The 20,968-nt window shown below is 43.0% G+C and overlaps 3 protein-coding genes and 1 non-coding gene across 14 annotated transcripts in view; 2 read left to right on the top strand and 2 right to left on the bottom strand.

The window, feature by feature from the left end:
* NDRG4 (NDRG family member 4) overlaps positions 1-3,122 on the top strand; it is a 40,592-nt gene extending 37,470 nt beyond the window's left edge. For 3 of the 6 annotated variants that reach the window (XM_058279919.1, XM_058279912.1, XM_058279917.2), the window contains 2 exons: positions 138-176; positions 1,006-3,122. In XM_058279919.1, coding sequence (XP_058135902.1) covers positions 138-176; positions 1,006-1,160 — 194 coding nt within the window. In that variant the 3' untranslated portion in view covers positions 1,161-3,122. The remainder of the gene's footprint in view (positions 1-137; positions 177-1,005) is intronic. The other 3 variants (XM_058279916.1, XM_058279913.2, XM_058279918.2) reach the window with 1 other exon arrangement.
* A 559-nt stretch (positions 3,123-3,681) lies between these two features.
* The window catches only part of SETD6 (SET domain containing 6, protein lysine methyltransferase), a 39,112-nt gene continuing 21,825 nt past the window's right edge, over positions 3,682-20,968 (top strand). For 2 of the 3 annotated variants that reach the window (XM_058279911.2, XM_058279910.2), the window contains exons 1-8: positions 3,692-4,154; positions 4,377-4,466; positions 4,542-4,686; positions 4,767-4,908; positions 4,998-5,192; positions 5,332-5,452; positions 6,224-6,404; positions 6,582-6,724. In XM_058279911.2, coding sequence (XP_058135894.1) covers positions 4,128-4,154; positions 4,377-4,466; positions 4,542-4,686; positions 4,767-4,908; positions 4,998-5,192; positions 5,332-5,452; positions 6,224-6,404; positions 6,582-6,724 — 1,044 coding nt within the window. In that variant the 5' untranslated portion in view covers positions 3,692-4,127. Of the gene's footprint in view, positions 4,155-4,376; positions 4,467-4,541; positions 4,687-4,766; positions 4,909-4,997; positions 5,193-5,331; positions 5,453-6,223; positions 6,405-6,581; positions 6,725-6,851; positions 10,124-20,968 lie in introns of those variants that run through there. The other variant, XM_004482968.5, reaches the window with a different exon arrangement.
* The window catches only part of CNOT1 (CCR4-NOT transcription complex subunit 1), a 135,957-nt gene continuing 123,118 nt past the window's right edge, over positions 8,130-20,968 (bottom strand). For all 4 annotated transcript variants that reach the window (XM_058279908.1, XM_058279909.2, XM_058279907.2 and 1 more), the window contains exons 44-49: positions 15,529-15,702; positions 14,385-14,534; positions 13,490-13,670; positions 12,188-12,320; positions 9,310-9,444; positions 8,130-9,126 (exon numbers count right to left, since the gene is read on the bottom strand). In XM_058279908.1, coding sequence (XP_058135891.1) covers positions 9,048-9,126; positions 9,310-9,444; positions 12,188-12,320; positions 13,490-13,670; positions 14,385-14,534; positions 15,529-15,702 — 852 coding nt within the window. In that variant the 3' untranslated portion in view covers positions 8,130-9,047. The remainder of the gene's footprint in view (positions 9,127-9,309; positions 9,445-12,187; positions 12,321-13,489; positions 13,671-14,384; positions 14,535-15,528; positions 15,703-20,968) is intronic.
* On the bottom strand, positions 11,316-11,423 carry LOC111761769 (U6 spliceosomal RNA). Its single transcript, XR_002795033.1, has one exon. It is a non-coding gene; the product is annotated as a U6 spliceosomal RNA (small nuclear RNA).

Below are 20,968 nucleotides of genomic sequence, written 5' to 3'. Positions count from 1 at the left end.
CCAGCCCTGTCTGTCTGTCCTTTTGCCTCCTCTCTCTGGCCTGTCTCAACGCCCTTACGTCCATTGGGCCATGTTCTTCACCGTGTTCTGTGTCTCCCCCGCCTCTGCCCCCTCCCTGGCTCTGTCTTCTCTCTTAGTTGCATACTTGAAGGACCGGAGGCTGAGTGGAGGAGCAGGTAGCCCCTCTCCCCTGCTGCATGGACTCCCCATGCCCAGCTCCCCTCTCCTCCTTCCACCGTGCAGTGCTGCAGACAGGCCGCATCTCGCTATGGTTTGGAGCCTCCCGCGTCCTGCTCAACTCAAAAGCCCAAACCATGCCTGCTCTCCTGCAGCCCTGGTCTGCCGTGGGCTCTGCCCGCTGCGGGGCTCCGGATTGGCTGGGCTGTAGAGCGGTCTTGCTTCTAGCTGCCAGGGGCCCTGTGCCTTCCAGAGCTCTGGGAGCCGGAACTAGAAGCCGCATCCTCAGAGGGCGAGCCCAGGCCCAGCCCTGGGGACGGTGGTGCCCGGCCATGCCGGAGCTAGAGACGTGGCCTGGTGTGTTCCTGGGGGTAGAATTTGCTCCCTGCCAGTCTCACTTGTGAAACTGAATAAGTTGATTTAAGGCTGCTTGAGACCCCCACACCTTGTCTTCCTTTCCAGAAGCATCCTTAACACCTTCCCTCCTCCCCAGTCATTCATTCTCTTGAGAGAGGCAGAATTGGGAACATGTCGTGTCCCGGCGTGCCCAGTCAGCTCCCGCCTCGGACTGGTCTGTGCTGGTGGGCTGCCTGAGAGAGGGTCCCGCTGGCCTGTGCCCCCACCGGCTCCTGGGGCTCACTCGCTGTTGCTGGCACTGCATGCCTCTGGCTTGGTGGAGCAGTTGCCAGAGCCCAGCTTGGGATGGGCCTCTCTGCCCTTGGAGGAACGGGTCTCGCTGGCCGCTTTTGCTTGCGTGTGTCCTTTGACCACCTGCCAGTGCCTGGACCCACCTGCTGGTCCTCACACCCGCCCTGTCTCTGTCCACAGTGCCCTCGGCTAGCATGACCCGGCTGGCCCGCTCACGCACCGCGTCCCTCACCAGTGCCAGCTCGGCGGACGGCAGCCGCCCGCAGGCCTGCACCCACTCAGAGAGCGGCGAGGGCCTGGGCCAGGTCAACCACACCATGGAGGTGTCCTGTTGAAGCCTCTGCCGGCCGAAGATGCCCACCCACCCGCTCGCCCTGACCACTCGCCGCCCCACTGCCCTCCTTACGCCTGCTCATTTTCCCTTTAGTTTATTTTTGTGAGGGTGTAAGGGATGAAAGGGGGTTACTTCTCTTTTGTTTAAAAAAAAACCCGAGGGATCCATCATAGACGCTGCAGCAGAACAGTCTCCAGACGGTTTGAGGGGCTTGCTTCCCCTCCCCACCCCCCACCTCACTCATCTTTTTAACTTGGCTAAATTAGACCCTCTCATCCAACTCCCTGTGGCCCAAACAGATGGGTGCGGGTACAGGAAGGAAGGGGATTAGCTCAGGAAAGTGTTTGAGTCATTCTCTGGCTGGGATCCAGGATTGTATCCTAGATGCAGGAAAGAGCATGGGTAGGAAAAACCTTGGGCAGGCAGGTTTGCAGATGGGCAGAGTTTTTAGGGGGTGTTGGCTGCTGAGACCACAGGAGCACGGGGTCCAGTTGAGGCACTGGCAGAGGCAGGAGACAGCAGCCAAGAGCACTGGCTGGGGAGGAGCCCTGGAGCTCTGAAGCCCCCCCCCCACAAGCACACCTGTTTTGTAGTAATGTGACAATCATCTGAACAGTAGCCACAAGGGGGCGCACCTACCAGGGGGCCTATTTCCTGGTGCTCTCTGGACCCAGCTGGTGGTGTAGGGCAGGCGGAGACTAAACCCGGTTTCTCCGCCCAAGGAAGTCAGAATATGAAGGGCCCCGGGCCCCACAGACCTACCCTTCCACCCTGAGTGGTCTGCCACGTGCGGGTCCTGTTCCATTTCTGAAACAAGGCCCTGAACATTTGGGCAGGCCTCCCTGAGGCCAGTCCTCCGTCTCCTGGGTGAACCTGAATGGGGGGCTGAGGGAAAAGGCTGGGCTATCACCTGGGTGACAGCCTTTGGTAGCCAGCTGGTGGCCGGAGGCTACAGTGGCTGAGATATGCCACAGACTCCTTTTTTGTCCCCAAGTTCCACAGATGACAGTCCACTCTGCAGGGGGAGGTCCTTGGTATTTCTAGGGAAAATTCTGGCCAAACTAGGCCAGGCTTTCACATAGGTATCACTGAGGAAGGAGAGTTGATCTGGAGAGAGGGGCAAGGCTACCGCAGACCCACGTCATCGCCTCACGCTGCTGGGGGGGGGGCTGGGGCCGGGGCTTGGCTGGTTGGATCCTAGGGCAGGAGGTGAAGGTTCTTGAAGGAGAACAGGTAGAGCAGGAAGGTTCCCCACACGCCACCTGAAGCCCAGGAATGTGCTGTGTACCATCCATCCCCCCCACCTCACCAGGTAGACTCTCCCAGCCCAGGAACCCGGAGCCGTTTCTCTCAGAGCCTAAAACAATTGCCACAAACCTCAAAATGATTTAAAAAAAAAAAAAAGGGAAGACAGCAGTGAAAACTGAAGGGCTATGGAGAAAGGGGGATATGTGCGGGGTGTTGTGAGGCTGAGGGGACACCCGCACCCATGTTTCCTCTGCACACACACCCCCTTTATAACCTTGAGCCATTACTAGATCACCCTAGAGCCTGGCGGAGTGTTAGTCTGTCCCCAGTCGTATTCACTCTTGTGCTTCGAGTATTGAAAGTAACTGTTTGAAAAGCTGGTAGAACTAATCTCCTTTACTGTAGATAGCGCTACAACCCTTGGATTATTTTTTCCTGTGTTCTTTCAAATGAGATATCTATAAATATCTATACATTATATATATATGTATATTGGGTTCTTCTGTGTGCGATTTTCCATCAGGTAGTCTGCTTTCTTTGGTCAAGGTGAACTTTTAATGGAGTTTATTTTCCTCTCTGTACAAAGTGAAGAGCCTAATTTTGTGTATTCTGGTGGCTGGTGTCATGAGACTTTGAGATGAGAAAATGTAAAACAAGTAAAAATCCTTAATGTAGAGAGTTAACTGTGCCGATTAATAAAGATACTAAGAAGAAAGCACGTATGACATCTAGGAGGCTTTTGAAGAAACACGTTTAGACTGGTGAGGCTGGGTTGAGGTGTCGGGTTAGTTTCTTGGATTTAGGTGGGGCTGAGGGTGCAGGATGAGAACAGGGACTGTCCCATCTATTTCTAGCCCTTGTCACATACCTTATTTTATTAATCCTTACATTTAATTCTACGGAGTAGATATTGTGTCAGTTTTACAGGGGAAGAAACCAAGCCTCACGATAAGGAATTTGGCCAAATAATAGGCTGAGCTGGGAGTTTTGTCTGACTTCCCATACCTGTTACCTAGAGTAGCTGACTCATTTTCGTAAATTTGATAGCATGCTATCTTCCCGGTTTTAACCACCATTTCTGTCATTCGATATTCATTAATTTGCCCAATAAATTGGTATTGAGTCCCTGCTATATGCAACTAAGCAAGGAAAAAAATTTTCTTTTAAATAACTGATAAGAGAGATGCGTAAGATGAAAAACCGAGACATTTAGGAAGGGGGTGGGGTGTCTATTCTAAATCCAGGCGCTCTCCTCGCGCCACCCCGGAACGTGCGCACGCATACACCCGTGACCGGGCAAACGAGTGAAGTCCACAAACGTTTCCCTAGGCTTTACGTGACGGTAGTTAACGAGTCGCGATCAAGCCGGCCAACCACCCAGCTGCGTTTACCGCCGCCGGCCAGCCGCCAGCACTTCAACGTGGAATTCAGGCTTCCACTCCGAAAAGTCCCAGCTCTCGCGTACTGACCAAAGGAGAGGAGACTTCTTCCTGCCCTTGGACTACCTGTTTTCTGAACCCAATTAGGGGCTGCGGGGCTAAAGTAGGGCGTTTCCTTCAATAGTCTTCCGCCAGGAAGCTGAACCCAGAACCACGTGATCCCCGCGGCCGGGCCTGGGCCATAGGCCCCGCCCCCGCAAGCCCCTCCAGGAGGCGTGGCTAGAGCCTCCGGAAGCGGCCGCGCAGGTCCGCCGGTCCGTGCGGTTGCGCGCGCTCAGACCATGGCGACTGAAGCGAAGCGCCGGCGGGTGAGTGGAGGGCGGCCTGCGCAGGGCCTACTGCTCCGCCGAACCCCGCCCCGCCCCAGAGCGCAGTCCCTTGCGCGTCCCCTCCGCTGCCCCCCGCGGGTCCCCTACCCTCTCCGCGCTCCCCTCCCCCGCCCAGAGCCCTTCTCCCCGCGCGCACGCGCGCGCCGCCTTCTCCCCCGGCCTCCTTGGGCGGGTCCCCGTCACCGCGCTCGCTTGTCTCAGGTGGCGGGGACCAGGGGCGAAGAAGGCCGGGACCCGGTGGCCGCGTTCTTGAGCTGGTGCCAGCGGGTGGGGCTGGAGCTGAATCCCAAGGTGAGCGAGCGGGCGGCGGGGCGGAGGGAGGCGTGGCGGCGGGGCGCGTCGGCTCTGACTCGCCCTTCTGCTCAGGTGGCGGTGAGCCGGCAGGGCACGGTGGCCGGTTACGGCATGGTGGCCCGGGAGAGCGTGCAATGCGGGGAGCTGCTGTTTGCGGTGCCGCGGGCCGCGCTTCTGTCGCAGCACACCTGCTCCATCGGCGGCCTGCTGGAGCGAGGTGGGCACGCCGGCGGGCGAGGGCACAGAGGCGGGCCCGCGGGGCTGCGCCCGGGGCCTTCACCTCTGCGTCTCCCGCAGAGCACCGGGCGCTGCAGAGCCAGTCAGGCTGGGTTCCGCTGCTGCTGGCGCTGCTCCACGAGTTGCAGGCACCAGCCTCGCCTTGGGGGCCCTACTTCGCGCTCTGGCCCGAGCTTGGCCGCTTGGAGCACCCCATGTTCTGGTGAGAGCCGTGGGAGGGGCATGCCCCAGCCACCTTTCCCGGGTGCTCGTTGGGTGTGTGAAGGAAACCTGGTGGCACCGTCACTGCAGGCCCGAGGAGGAGCGCCGGCGACTGTTGCAGGGCACAGGCGTACCCGAGGCCGTGGAGAAGGATTTGATTAACATCCGTGGCGAATACTATTCCATAGTGCTGCCTTTCATGGAAGCCCACCCCGATCTCTTCAGCCCCCACATTCGTTCCTTGGAACTCTACCACCAGCTCGTAGCTCTTGTGATGGCGTACAGGTCAGTGCAGAGCCTTGGAGGACTGAATGTTTTTCTTTAGTGGTTTATTGGGGGCACAGGGAGGGGGGTGGTAATAATAGTGAACTTCCCACCGTCAGTCCCTCACCCAAGACGACTTCAGCCAGTTTTTCTCTGGCAGCTTTCAGGAACCACTGACGGAAGAGGAGGATGAAAAGGAACCAAATTCCCCCTTGATGGTGCCTGCTGCAGACATTCTAAACCACATATCTAATCACAATGCCCATCTAGAATACTCTCAGGTGAGTGACTCCCACCTAGTTCTTTTCTTATGTGCCTTGACCACTCAAACCTGTGAATCATTTAGGCTGGCCTGGTAACTGGACTCCATTTTCATTCTGGTCAGTAGCAAAGTTTAGTTTCTCCCGTATGTACTTACTTTGTACTTTTTTTACTTAAACACATTCCACCCCCTACCCCCCACCCCCATGATACTGTTGAACATTGGTGCTAGAGGCTGGGTTTCTTGCACACTCATGCTACATTTTCCTATTGCTTGCGTGCTCTGTGCAGTTATGTGTAGGTCTAGACAGTATGTTGAGCCCTCTCTACTGCAGCTTGGAACATTTAGAGCCTCAGTACTTTCCTGAGGGGTGGGGAGGTAGGTGTTCATACATCAGGATTATCCCAGAGCTCTGATTATATCAACTGTATTTGATATAATTTGCTCTGTGGAAAGTTACAAAACAAAATATTTATGGAATTAAGAATTAGGAAATGTGTTTTTTCTTAATCTTTGCCTGCATTTGTCTCTACTTTGAGCTGGATTTAAAATTTTTTTTTTTAAGTTCGTAAGGTGAGTAGTCAGAGGTTTGCTTAATAAAACATTGCCTCTGACTTTAGTAAGCCTTGCCCTTTTCATTCTGTAGTGCTGGGTCTAATAGGAGTATCTGCATTACAGCATCAGTCTACAGCTGTACCACATCTGCTTGGAGGCTCTTCCTAAAAGGGAAGTAATCTTTATGGGGCCTGCTTGGGAAAAGTCCAGCCCCAACTTCTCTCTTTCACCCCAGGATTGCCTTAGAATGGTGGCCACCCGGCCCATTCCTAAAGGCCAGGAGATTTTCAACACATATGGACAGATGGCTAATTGGCAGCTGATTCATATGTATGGTTTTGTTGAACCATATCCTGGTAACACTGATGACACAGCAGACATTCAGATGGTGACAGTTCGTGAAGCAGCATTACAGGGTATGTGACTTTCGATCTTGGATGCATCTCTGTTATATCCCCTGAGCCTGCCCTGTTACAGTACCTCTGTTAAATAGCATTTGCCTTTTTTTGTGAAAGAGGTGGTAGACTAAAGGAGAAATGAGCCCTTGGGTAGTACTACTGAGACTTCCACACTGTTGCTTTTCTGACTTACAGGAACAAAAGTTGAAGCTGAGAGGCTCCTACTCTATGAACGCTGGGATTTCTTATGCAAACTGGAGATGGTAGGGGAAGAGGGAGCCTTTGTGATTGGACTGGAGGAGGTCATAACTGAAGAGGAGCTGACAACTACACTTAAGGTAAAAGGATCAAGAGAATGGCCATTTATAACATGGGTAAATAGCTTAAATATTTAGTACAAGAGAAAACTAGAAGATGAGAGGTGAGGATGGAGAGGAGAGTTTTATTAATAAAGGTTGCTTTTAGGTACTGTGCATGCCTGCTGAGGAATTCAGGGAGTTTAAAGACCAGGATGGATGGGAAGATGTTAACAAGGAAGAGGACGGCCTGACAATCACAAATATCCCTAAGCTCAAAGCCTCATGGAGACAGCTTCTTCGGGACAGTGTTTTATTGACTCTGCAAACCTATGCCACAGACTTAAAAACTGAGCAAGATTTACTCAGTAATAAGGAGGTCTATGCCAAACTCAGCTGGAGGGAACAGCAGGCCCTACAGGTTCGCTATGGTCAGAAGATAATCTTAAATCGTTTATTGGAACTGACAAGTTAGTAATGTTCCTTGTTGCCTGAAGGAATGGAGATAAGAGCAACTTATTCTGATATTCATTGATGCTTGAAGAAAAATTTGGATCTTGGTATTCTTATTAAATACCAAAAGGAAAAGTAGCAAAGGGTGGTATGCTGGAATTAACAACCTAGAAGTAAGGATGATATGTTTAAAGACTTGGGAATCAACTGCTCTTGTTTAATTGCTGTTATCTTTTTTATTTTTAATCAAAAAGCCAGAAGAAATGTGGTACAAGTAGGCCTTCTTGTATTCCAGTGTTTAATAACATGGACTTGGTAGGGAGGCCTTGCTCAAATTTGGGTCTGTTTTGATCAAGTTCTGTCACTTTTTAAGATTCTGTTCCCTTTTAGAGGGTATAAGCAGCTCTATAACTGAACTAGAAGCAGGTCTATAACTGAACAGCCTGAAGTTTACTCCAGATGGCACAACTCATCCTTCAGGGAATGAATCCTAAGGTCCCTAATGACTTTCAAACCCCAGTCACATAAGACTTCAACTAATTTTGAACTTTTTTGTTCTTTCTGGCCAGTGAACTTGACAGTAAAATTATGTGCAAACTCTAAGTGGGGTAGGGTTTTAAATATATACCTCTTCGCTTTCTTTTAAAAATTACACCATAACACCAAAGTGGGCATAGGTCAGTGGTTGAGTGCCTGCCTCACATGTATGAGATCCTGGGTTCATTTCTCTGGTACCTCCTTAAAAAAAAAATTTTTTTTAAAAAAGAAAAACAGACTTTTAGCAAATCACTTTAACCGGAGATCTCGTGCTCCAAAAATTTAACGGTTGAAATAATTGTCCTTGCTTGTTTAAGCATACCCAGATTATGGCAAAGATCTATCAACTCATTCAGTAAGGAGTCAGGATTTCCCAGTAGCCTAGAATGGGCTATTCACTTTCCTCCTTACCACCAACAGTGGGTGCTGCTATTGAGAAAGGCACGGTGGACTCACATGCATGTCATGACTTTAATGTTTAACTAGAGTATGCACACACATACAAGTAGAGGAGCTAAAGTTCAGGCACTACAAAAGGCAACACGTGGACCAATACACATACAAAACATTCAAAACCCTTACCCAAAGGGGCTGGTATTGGTCCTTTTGACTTTTATTATGGCCATTCAGAGGAATAATGGAGGGAAGGCAGTTCATAAGATTTGGTTCCTTTCCCCCCACCACTTACAAATAATTAGGAGGAGAGACACCAGGGGAGCTATGGGCCTAGAGTGGTTTCCCTTCATAAAAAGAGGTGATGTCTCATGGGGCAGTTGTCTGCATCAGAGTTTAGAAGCTGGTGCAATTGTTGTCAGCTTTGTTGGGAAGGGGAGAGGCAAAAACCATGGGACCTCAATCATGAGCTTTTCCCACATACCCTGCACATCCATGTGACGACTTTAGTGATTTTTAAGGTCCCCTGTCCACACTAAAAATAAGTTATGTAATTAAACTGGCTTTTCAGTATTTGGAATATTAAGAATATCAGAAGACATGGAGCCATGCCCCCCAGACAAGTGCATGGCATCAGCAGCTGCCTCTTTATTACAAGCTGGGCGGGTCCACTTGCCTTAAGACATATTTTGTACAAACCCAAGAAGTTCCAGACAAAGGTTTTCTCTTTGATATATTTACACAAGTTCAAAATGATATTCACAGCATCTTCTAAATTTTGGCCAAGAGTCAAAAAAATGCATTTAAACTTTGGAACGTGCCCACATAAGACAGTAGGCTGACCCCAACAGGAGTGGGGGCAGATACCCGAGAACCAAAGGGCTGGGAAAGCCAGGAAGAGCCGAAAGGATTCTTCAGTCAGTTTATGAACTTGGTGCGATGAAACCTCCAGGCTGATACAACAACAGAGATGGAGTTCCATCTAACTGGCACCTGTCCCTTCCATCACTTGCTGAGCCTGCTTCTGTCCCATACAGCACTGTGCAACTGACTGGAATAACCTGAAAAGAGGGCAAATACAATTGTATTTGACAGAAAAGTTCATGCCTAACAGTACTTACAACTTCATTTAGCTACTCATTTGCTTTATCTATTATTACCTACTTAATTACCCACCCAAGTTGGAGATGTCAAGTATTTCTTATTCTCCTGTCCCATTCCTAAACAATACTTTTATAACTTACTTTTCAATTTCTGGGGCACAGTGTACAAACTCATGGTTCCAGAACTTAAATGCTGGGTTTTTAATCAGCTCAATGAAGGTGATAAGAAGACCCCAAGGATGTGGCCTATTTACAATCAACCGTTCCAAGAGAACCCTGGAATAGGGGAGAAAAGGTTGGTTAATATACAAGGAAACACAAAATCATGACCACTCTTGCAATATGGTTTAATAGTCGGAGATAAGGAAAAAAACAAAAGTTATTGGCTTTACCAAAAAACAGGTGGATTTATAAAAATGCCTATATATAGCCTGAGTTAATGCAGATAGATTTCTGGGTTGAAATACTCAATTTTGAATCTGGTTGCTCTTAATAAATCTTAGAGAGTGGTTGAGGATAAGATGGAGGAGGGAGGAAAAAGCCACCTAAAGCTAAAGCCCAGAGTACCATGGCACATGAAGTAGGTATTAAAAGGATGAACAGCCAGTGAAAGTGAGGAAACTAACCCCATTACTGCATTTGTAAATATAATTTTTCCAAATACCACGTACTGGCTTTATATATTCATATCTTTTGACCTTCTAATTGTACATCTAAATTTACCCTAAGGAAATCAAAGTACAAGGTGGTTCACTGTCACTGCAGCTTTATGTATAATCAAAACCAAAAGACACTATCATCTTATATATCCAATAATAAAATACTAGGTAGGTTTGGTATATAAATCTAAGAAACAGCATACTTAGTAGCACAGATACTAATATTAGGTAAATGGGTACATTTAAAGTCTGTTCCCCACTTTTTAAATAAAACACATCTATTTCTCACTAGAATCTACCCAGTTTCCATTGTTGTGTTTAATCCAAGCAAGCTGCAACAGATTCCTAACTATTGTTAGGGGTGATGAAGAAAAGCAAACTCTTTGGCATGGCCTTTAAAAGGCCTCCTTGTTTCAGGATTCTAAAGGTATGCTCCGGCCACCACCTCAGAAAAATATGGTGCCTTTGTTTTTTCAACTCCACTCTTCTAGCAATAAGCATGATTTATAATGCCCTGTTTCTGTTTTGTGTGTGTCCATCAGATTACATATTTAGAGTACATGGAACAGATGTAGTGTAAGCAGTTGAGTGCCTGCTTCCCACATGGGGGGACCTGGTTTCAGTTTCCCATGCCTCCTGAAAACAAACAAAAAAACCCAACAAGCAAACAAAGGGAAAAAAAAACAACTAAGGGGAACCAATGTGGCTCAGTGGTAAAGCACTGGCTTCCCACTAACAAGGTCCAGGATTCAATCCCCAGACCCAGTACATGAGGAAAAAAAGGGCTCAGGATTGAAACAGAAAGCTCCCGAGTCCGGCTAGCCGCCAATAAACCATTTTTCCTTCTCAAAATCATTCCTGAGTCCTGGCCTCTCTATACGCAAATAATTGAACCTCTATCAAATTCTACAACATTTTTGGGGGCTCGTCCAGGATTGCAAACAAAGACCAGAGACGGTAGCATTTTGCTGCCCCTTCCAATTCCCCAAGGAAGCCGGGAGGACTCGGGTGAACCCCAAATCTGGGTGCCCCTGGATTAAATTTAATCCAGAAAAGATGTGGGCTCCACCAGAATCTTCCTGACGAAAATTGAGGGCAATGGAAGGTCTGAAGAGAAAGATTCTGGGAATGAAAAATAACTCTGAACATGGAAGAAGAGTGAATATCTCATTAACCATATGAAAACTTCATCCAACTTCGTAAAGAATGCCAGATCCATCTTCCTCCAGTTAAAATAACGTAAGAGTTTTACACCTTGTTAGGCAATGACTACAGCCCATGGCCAGCAGGAAGCAGTTACAGAAAAGACATCATCTCCCCTCAGCACCCCTTTAAGATTAAAGGTGTAAATTCTTTAAGGATAAAACAAAATTAACAGATGGATCTGGAGCCTGACTGGAAATCCACGTGAGCGCCGGTGGCCCCAGGATGACTGTAGGGGACCCCCACCCCAGGATTCTGCTGTCCAGGATGAAAATTTTTTTAAAAAAAAATATGGAATGCTTCACGAATTTGCGTGTCATCCTTGCGCAGGGGCCATGCTAAATCTTCTCTGTATCGTGCCAATTTTAGTATATGTGTTGCCAAAGCAAGCACCAGAATGAAAACTTCTAAACTTCTAAAAACAGTCCTAAAAACAGTCCTGGATGCTACACTAAAGACTGATAAGTAATCAATCAAAACAACAAACAGTCATCCACCTCATAGCTTCAACAATAATTATGCCAAAGCTTAGCAAGTTAAACTTTGGCTTAAGAGGGGAATGATGTGGGCTATGGGTGGGAGGCTCTTTTGTCTCTTAAGAGATAACCTAAGCTGTGACTTGTGCGTGTGGGATGATAATAGGCTGCAGTCCTGCCCTTGGTGACCATGGCAACGACTCCAGTCCCAGGAAACAGTTTTTCAATGCAAACCCTCTAGACTTTGAATATTCAGGGGAAATGCAAACCAAGATAAGCTAAAAGCTTATCTAGAATGTATGAAGTCCATGCTAAATTAAGCTTACCTAGGATGTAGAAGATATATGCTAATTTAAGCCTATTGAGAACTGAAACAAAAGAACCATTTGGCCTTTCCTCTCTGTATAAAAGGGACTCAAAAATCTTGTTGGAGGCTCGGGATTGAAACAGAAAGCTCCCAAGTCCGGCCGGCAGTCAATAAACCATTTTTCCTTCTCAAAATAAAAAAAAAAAAAAAGTACAGAAACCATGTCTAATTTGCTCACAATTCTATCTAACTTGTAAAAAGCTACTCAACTTGAAAAGGTGCTCAATGAACACAATGTATAGAAAAACCACTCAGATCATTTAAAGGGAAGGGGTACCACTTAGAAGCATGTGAAAACCAAGTTTCTCCCTTACCTTGTGATCTGCTCCTGGATAGCTTCAGTGTTGGCCTCTGCAAAAAGATACAGCATGGTGCAACTAAAGTAGTGAGTGTGACTATTTGGGTACCGCAGCTGATTTGCAATTGCATTCAAGAAGAGATATCGACCTAAAAATAAACAGTAAGAAAATCTGGCTTAGTGATTACTTGTTCTGAAAGGCCAACAGGGAAATTTAAAAAGTTGTGATCAGCTAGGGTTTGGATTTTCTGGTACAGACTTTCAAAGGAATTATTCTTTTAGTCTAACTAAACTGGTTCTCAATCTTTTTTTAATCTCAGGACTCAAAAGTTTCTCATTTCCGTGGGTTGTATTCTGATACTTTTCACATTAGATAATTGAAATAAATCTTGAAGTATTTATTCATATTAAAATCGACTACATAGTAATTATTACTAAAATAATGATTTTCCAAAAGGAGAATTTAGCTTAATTAGAAGACAACTGGATTCTAATATCTGTTTCTGTATTCCATGTTATACCATCACATTTCACGTACCCTCTGGAAAACCCTACACCTGTGACAGAATGAGAGCAAAAAAGGCAAATGTTCTATTATAAAAATAGTTTTGACCTCATTTCCCTCCTAAAGGTGGCTTGGGGAAATCCCCAGACCACACTTTGAAAATTGCTCGTCTAAATTATATTGGAGTAAATATCTATTGGCTTGACTGCCTCTGCCTGATGTTTATGAGGGTTATCACAGTGGAACCTTAACATTTCCTTAAAAGATGCCCTGCTTTTATTGCTGGGCTCTGGAATTAATGAATTCAATTTTATTAAACCTTGACTATAAGCTGTCTCAAATCCCTTCCACATATAGGCCTGCAGAGTATCTCAAGACTAATCAGCCTCTTGAGAATCCACGGCAAAGTTAAAAGTAGTTGTCCTTCTAAAGCACATCTGTGCTAAGATAACCAGAACTATATAGCTGGTTATCAGCTGTTGGGGTCTATTGTACAAGAATAAATATAGAGCACCAAAAGAAATGGAGCACAACCACACGAGACAGAACTTACACAAAAGGAGTTATCCTGTGATCTTTTTAAAGATCAGTTAGGGGCAGTCCTATCAATCTTTGGAACACTAAACATTTAACATATTGCCTGACAAACAGATAACCAATAGATGCTGGGAAAAAAGCAAGCAAGCAATACCATGAAACATAAGCCTATGTTTAAAGAAAGACTAATAAAAGGACCATGTTTAATTTCACACGAAATCAGATGGTGTCCAAAGGTACATAAAGCTTGACTCAGAACTGGCCAGCTTCATTCACCTTCAGTGTCCAAGTCCACGGCCAGGTTCTGAAAGATGTCCATGTGTGCCGAGTGGGTGATCGTGCTCATAGAAGGCGTGCTGCCCTTGTTGTGGATGTGTGCAATGGCCTGAGTCCCTACGTAAAGCACCAGTGCGTTGATGAGCTGGAGGTTGTAGCGATTACCAGGTTCATTGGACACCTAAATGAGCAAAACAGAGCTGACTTCTACAGAGGATTGGTTCGATTGTCAAAACTTCTAAACCATTCTTATGCTTTCATAGAAAGGCTGAGTTGCTTGATATCCTTTGTGTTTTAAATTTCAGAAACTTGCTTGACTTTGGGAGGTTATTTAACAACTAATATAGCTGCCCTAAGATGGGGCAGTATCAACAATCAAAACATTTTCCTCAGGAAGCCAAAGCTTTAGCAGGTATTAACAGTATGTACTCTACTGTTAAGTTAATAAGGTCAAAATTCATCACTATCCCAATTTTTAAACAGATTTGGAGGAGGAGAAAGTAGTGGTGACTTGGTATGAGAGGACTGGAAAGATGATACAACTTTAAGCCATTCCTTTCAGCAAATTAAAATCAGAATCAACGTATTAGAAAAATCTTCAAGTAGAGACGGAATGAGAGTTGGTGGTCTTTTTAGAGAGAAAACCAAGGCTCTGTTCTCTGGACTTCCAAAGGTTACAGTAATGCATCACTGATGAACTAGTAAAATTGGTATTATCTCCCCTAATCACATCTGACTATTAGATATGACTGTTTTAAAATATTTAAATCAAAGCATGGCAGTAAGATTGAAAAGGCCATCTCCCAACTGAACACACGGAATTGCATAATTCATACACCGAGTGCTTTCTATGCAAGACAGCTGAAAAAGTGGGTTAAGCCAAACACCAAATAACCTGTAGGTTGCTGCGCAAATCAGACAGAAAAGTAACTGGTGATCGAGTTTTAAGATATGAATCCAAATCCTTCTTGAACTGAGGAGGCATCACTCCAGTAAAATTGGTGAGAATCCGAGGTGCAATGTTAATTTCACTCAACATGTCCACCTGCCACAAACAAATGCAAAATCACAACCAGAATCATTTGTAGGCAAACTTTATCTATACTAGAAAGTGGTAGGATTGTTTTTCCTAAGGCTACACAAATAAAGCCATGAAGAATAGAGCTGCCTCTTTATTGGTTTCATCAATCTTTATTAGTCAGTTTTTAAAAGGGGGTTAGACCACCATCATAATTGTTAAGAACTTATATACAAAATGATGAGGACATCTCATTCCATAATTTATTACACCTTTCTAAAATAAGTCAGGGTAGGGTTTTTATTTCCTGGACTTAAATTTCAAAAAGAAATCCCAGCAGAACAAAGTAAGAGACATCACACTTGGTACCTATTAAATGAATGGGGTGTGTAGAAAATACATAAAAATTTCAGCAGTCACATTACAGTGGCATGATTTTTATGTAGTCCCATGTCTGTTACTTTGATAATTAAAAATGCAAGCACATATGGCAAATGCAATGAAATAAGGATATGGGCATTTAAAGGTCTGTTCTTCAACTCTTCGCCTTATGGGGGCCATCCAACAAATGAAATGTAGCTAAACTTAGTATCAAAATTAAGATGAAAATAGCAACTACACAAATACAACAAAACAACATTCAGCAGCAGCAATACCATACTCTTATGAGTAATTCTCCTAAAATTGCAACCTTACCTAATAAGAAAACTTAAGGGTGTAGGGGGTTGGGGAAGCTTATCCAAAGAAGGGCTGATTAAGACATAACTCTCTTTTTGGTTTGCTTGTTTAATTTAGGTGCTAGGGACTGAACACCCAGACCTCATATGTGGGAGGTCCAGCACTCAACCACTGAGCCACATGGGCACCCTGAGTTGGTTTAATCATTTGGTTGCTTGTGTTTTTTTGTTTTCAGGAGGCACTGGGTACTGAACATGGGACCTCTCATGTGGGAAGCAGGCACTCAACTGCTTGAGCCACATAAGCTTCCGATAAACTTTCTAATGTTTGATTGGAACTTTACCTTCAGATTGGGAGTAAATGGGTCTGGGAGCCTCATGTTTCTTGGAAAGGCACTCAGGATCAAATTTCTTAGCTGGATACAGTTAGGTGGGATCACATCACAGAACCCATAATGGTAATCACAAAGGAACTCTGGGAAGTCATGCAAAAGAACCAGCAGCACTCTTAAAGTGCCCTGTTTTAAAAACAACAAAAAACCATTAGCTCTTTCAAAAGTAAGTAAAAAAAGGTAACATTTTTTTCTTTTAATAATTTAACACCCAAGGAAAAATGGATACTTTAGTAAAACAAAAAAGTTACAGGCTTTAATCAATTCTAATAATTATATAACAGGGGAGTTACCAAAATATTTTTATTGGGAAATGATTAAATATTAGTCCTAAGAAGTTTATAGGCCTTTATGTTATAAAAGGGTGGACAAAACAAAGAAGAAAAAAGCAATGATGTAGGCTTCTCTCTCCAGAAGCTAGAAGAGAACAGCTAATGAAAACAAAAGAAAGTAGAAGAAAAGAGCAGAAATTTTAATCGAATTGCAGGGGAGTCATAAAGAGCAGGGGAAGGAAAATGAAAGCTAAAAAGTTAGTTCATTGAAAAGAATAGAGTAAAATGAGTAAACCCTAGCAAGATTGATGATGAAAAAAAAGTTAGTAATAGAGGAACTAAAATGTAAATAACACTATAGAGCCCTATACATAAAAAGATTTTAACTCTATACTAATAAGTTTGACAATTCAGATAAAGAGGACAAATTCCTTAAAACAACTCAACAAGAAGAAAATGAAATTTAACTTATAAAATTAAGACAATTTTGTTAAAAACCTTTCCACAAATAAACTACAGGCCCAGATGACTTTACTGGCAAATTTCTGCCATTTACGGAAAAATTTACACTATTTTCAGAATCTCTTTTAGGAAACAGAGAAAGAGAAAATGTTTACCAACTCTTTTAATAAGACCAGCATAATGCTGATATAAAAACCTGAGGCAGAAACTATAAAAGACTGCTCTCTCTCAGGAACGTAGGTACCCAAATCCTAAATATTAGAAATTCACTGATAAATCATGAGCAAATGATATCTGGACCATGAATGCAAGGATGGTTTAAGTATTTAAAAATCAATGTAAAAATAATAGGGTGGGTTGGGTGGAAAAAATACACCAAAATGTAAGATGCGGACTACAAAGTTAGTAGTAATACTTTGACTATGCTCTTTCATAATTTGTTACAAATGTTTCATGACAATGCAAGGTGTTTGGGGGAGGGAGAGATGATGTATGAGAGCACTGTATGATAATATGCATGTTTAAGTTCACAACTTTATATGCACTTATGTTCATATATGAATGATATACTTAAATTGTTTTTAAAATGGAAAAAAAACAATGAAAACAGATCATTAACTAGATCTTGAACACAAAAAAAGAAGATGATAAGTGTCTTAGATCACTTAATGATTTAAAAACTCCAAATTATGAATAGAAGGGAATTTCCTTAATAATAGTATCTGCAAAACAAACTACAGATGTATAAAAAAACATTATACTTAATGGTGAATTATTGGAAGCTTTTCCCAATATATCATGAATGAGACAAGCATGACGTTATCAGTATTTTCTATTCAAATTGATCTGAACATACTGGCCAGTGCATTATGGCTTAAAAAAGGAAAACAAGCTATTGATACATGCAGACAAACTGCCTGGAAGATGGTAAAAAAAAAAAAAAAAAATACTCCATGCAAACAGTAACCAAGGAAGAGCAGGGGTAGCTATACTAATATTGGACAAATGGACTTTGAAAGCAAAAAAGCTGTAAGAGGGAAGCGGATGTGGCTCCAGTGATAGGGCTTCCACCTACCATATGGGAGGACCTGGGTTCAATCCCTGGGGCCCCCTGGTGAAAAAAAGAGAAAGTGTGCCTGCACTGCGAGCCAAGTGTCCACATGGTAAGCCAGTGCCTGCACAAGTGAGTTATGCAGCAAGATGATGCAACAAAAGAGTGATGAAGGGAAAAGTTAAAGTGAAGCTCAGCAGAGACCAGGAACTGAGGTGGCACAACTGACAGGGAACTTCTCCCTACATAAGGGGTCCCCAGGATCTAATTGCAGTTAATCCTAGAGGAGAAAAAGTGAGAAGAGAAGACAAAAGGAAATAGATACAGAAGATCACACAGCAAATGGACACAGCAAGAACAGCAGGGCAGGAGGAAGGGAAGGGAAGAAATAGATAAATCTTTTTCTTAAAAAAGCTGTAAGAGATCGAGAAGGCCATTATATATTAATAAAAAGACAATCCAACAGAAAGTAGTAACAATCATAAGTACATATACACCTAATTAGGGTGCCACAAAATACATGAGGCAAACTCTGTCTAAACTGAAGGAAGAAAGACATCTCCTATACTAACAGTTGGAGACTTCAACACACCACTGACATCATTAGATGGAAAAGCTAAAAGGAAGATCAAGAAGGAAATGTAAAAATTGAACATGATAAACAAGCAAGACCTAACAGAATATTGCATCCTAAATCATTCCTCTTTTGAGTGCTCATGGATCTTTTTCCAGGATAGACCACATGCTGGGTCACAAGACAGATCTCTGTAAATACAAAAAAGACCGAAATTATACCAAGCATCTTCTCAGATCATAATGGAATTAAACTGGCAATCAATAATAGATGGGAAAGGGGAAAATTCACAAATGTATGGAGGTCAAACAGCATACTCCTAAACAATCAGTGGGTCAAGGAAGAAATTTTAAGTGAAATTAGTAAATATACTGAAAGGAACAAAAACAAGAAAACAATTTACAAGAAAGAGGGATGTAGTTCAGTGGTTGAGCACCTGTTTCCCATTTACGAGGCCCTGGTTGAACCCAGGTACCTCCTTAAGAAAAAAAAAAAAAAGAAGAAGAAACTGGCTGAGCCTGCGTAGAAAACAAAATAATTTTTAAAAATTTTTAAAAAGGATTAAATGAAAGTTCTAACTGAATAACTAGAAAGACTCGGAAAAGAATAAACCAGTCCCAAAGCAAGCAGAAGGAAATAAATAAAAAAGACTAGCACAGAAATAAATGAAATTGAGAACAATACAAAACAATAGAAGGGGGGAAAAAAAATCAACAAACCCTAAAGCTGGTTCTTTTGAGGAGATCAGTAAAATCAACAAAGCCTTAGCAAGACTAATAGAAATGATTTTACTTAAAAAAAAAAAAAAGAGTTGACTATAAAAACAGCAATTAAAAAATTGAAAAAACCAATAACAACAAAAAACTTAAGTATCTACTATTCAACTTACCAAGGAAGTACAGGACCTATATTCAGAAAACTACAAAACAATGCTAGAAGAAATCAAAGACCTAAAGAAATGGAAAGGCATTCAGTGCTCATGGATTGGAAGACTAAATATCATGATGATGTCCCTCCTACCCAAACTGATTTATAGATTTAATGTAATATCAACCAAAATCCCAACGCCTACTTTACACAAAAGGGTACCCGAAGCCAAAAGCATTCTAATAAAGAAGAGCAATGTGGGAGATGAATTTCACTGCCTGACCCTGAAACATACTACAAAGATTCAGTGGCCCAAACAGCATGATACTGGCATAAATATAGATACACTGATCAGCAAAGTGAAAGAGGCCAGAAATAAACTCTCACCTCTATGGCCAACTGGTTTTTGAAAACTTACAAAGCCCATGTTACCAGGACAAAAGAGTCTCTTCATCAAATGGTGCTCGAAGAACTGGATACCCATAACCAAAAGAATGAAAGAGGACCCCTATCTCACTCCTTATACAAGAATCAACTCAAAATGGATGAAAGAGCTAAAGAGAAAAGTAGGGTCCATAAAACTACTAGAAGAAAATGTAAGGAAAAATCTTCTAGATCTTGTGGTAGGTGGTGATTTCTTGGCTTTTATACCCAAAGCACAAACAACAACAATGAAAAATAGATAAAAAGATTCTACAACTTAATAAAAAGACAAACAATTAAAAAAGGGTAAAAGACTTAAATAGACATCTGTCCAAATGAAAAATAGAAGTGGCAAAAACACACATGAAAAAATATTCAGCATCACTAGCAATTAGGGAAATGCAAATCAAAGCTAAAATGCAATACCACTTCACATCTATTAGAATGGCCACTATTAAAAAGATGGAACTACAAGTGTTGGAGTGGCTGTGGAAAGATATGAACACTTATTTACTGCTGATGGGGATGTAGAATGGTACAGTCACTGTGGAGGACTGTTTGGCAGTTCCTAAAGAAATTGAATATAGATTTGCACGTAATCTGGCAATACCATTACTGGGTATCTACCCAGAAAAACTGAGAGGAGTGCCAAGAACAGACATCTGCACACCGATGTTCAAAGCAGCATTATTCTTGACTGCCAAAAGATGGAGACAACCCAGGTATCCATCAATTGATGAAGTGATAGATAAACTGTGGTGTATGTACATGATGGAATATCATGCAGCTGTAAGAAGAAATGAAGTCGAGAAGCATATGACAACATGGATGAACCTGGAAGACATTATGTTAAGTGAATTAAGCCAGACACAAAAAGACAAATATGGTATGATTTCACTATTATGAACTCAATATAATAAGCAAAGTCAGGGAGTTAAAAGCTAGAATATAAGTCACCAGAAACTGGAATGTGGTTGAGAATGGAAAGGTGAGGTTTAATCTGTGCAGAATTATGTTTAAGGAAACAGAAATGGTGATAGCACATCAAACTTTTTGTAATTATCAGCACTAATATATGGGTGTGATAGTGGCTAAAAGGGAAAGTCTAAGATTGTATGTATCACTAGAAGGAAAGCTCGAAAATGAAACATGGGATAGCATAGCAAACTCACTTGTGAAAAATGAGTACGGTTAACAGTATATATAAGAATTTTTTTCCCCTGAAACAGAACAAATTTATGTTAATATTACAAGATGTTAATATCAGGGTGATATTTGGGCAAAAATACAAAACCAAGCAAACTATGGACAACAGTGTATAGTAATACACTAATAACCTTCCATCAATGGTAAAAATGGCAGAAGGACTGAGAGATTGAGAAGTGACTACTAAGGGGTCTTTGTTGTTTTTTTCTTTTTTCTTTTGGAGTAATAAAAATGCTCTAATATTGATTGAAGTGTGAATGCACAACTCTGTGATTAGACCAAATGCCACTGATTATACACTTTAGATAGACTGGTTTATGAATACATTTCAATAACATTGATAAAAAAACAGCAAATGACAGAAATATGAGCAAAAGACTGGAAGAGGAATTTTACAAAAAAGGCATAACCTAATGGCTTGATATACACACAAAAAACCTCTTTAAGAGGTCTTCAAGGAAATATAAATTAAATATTCAATGAGATCCTATTACACACTGCTAGAATGGCTAAAATGAAAAATAGGTAATACCAAGT

The sequence above is a fragment of the Dasypus novemcinctus genome, chromosome 18 (genome assembly GCF_030445035.2).
Source record: "Dasypus novemcinctus isolate mDasNov1 chromosome 18, mDasNov1.1.hap2, whole genome shotgun sequence".
In the NCBI taxonomy this organism is placed as follows: domain Eukaryota; kingdom Metazoa; phylum Chordata; class Mammalia; order Cingulata; family Dasypodidae; genus Dasypus; species Dasypus novemcinctus.
Note: the sequence above shows the minus strand (reverse complement) of the source record. Positions and strands in the feature narration are given on the sequence as shown.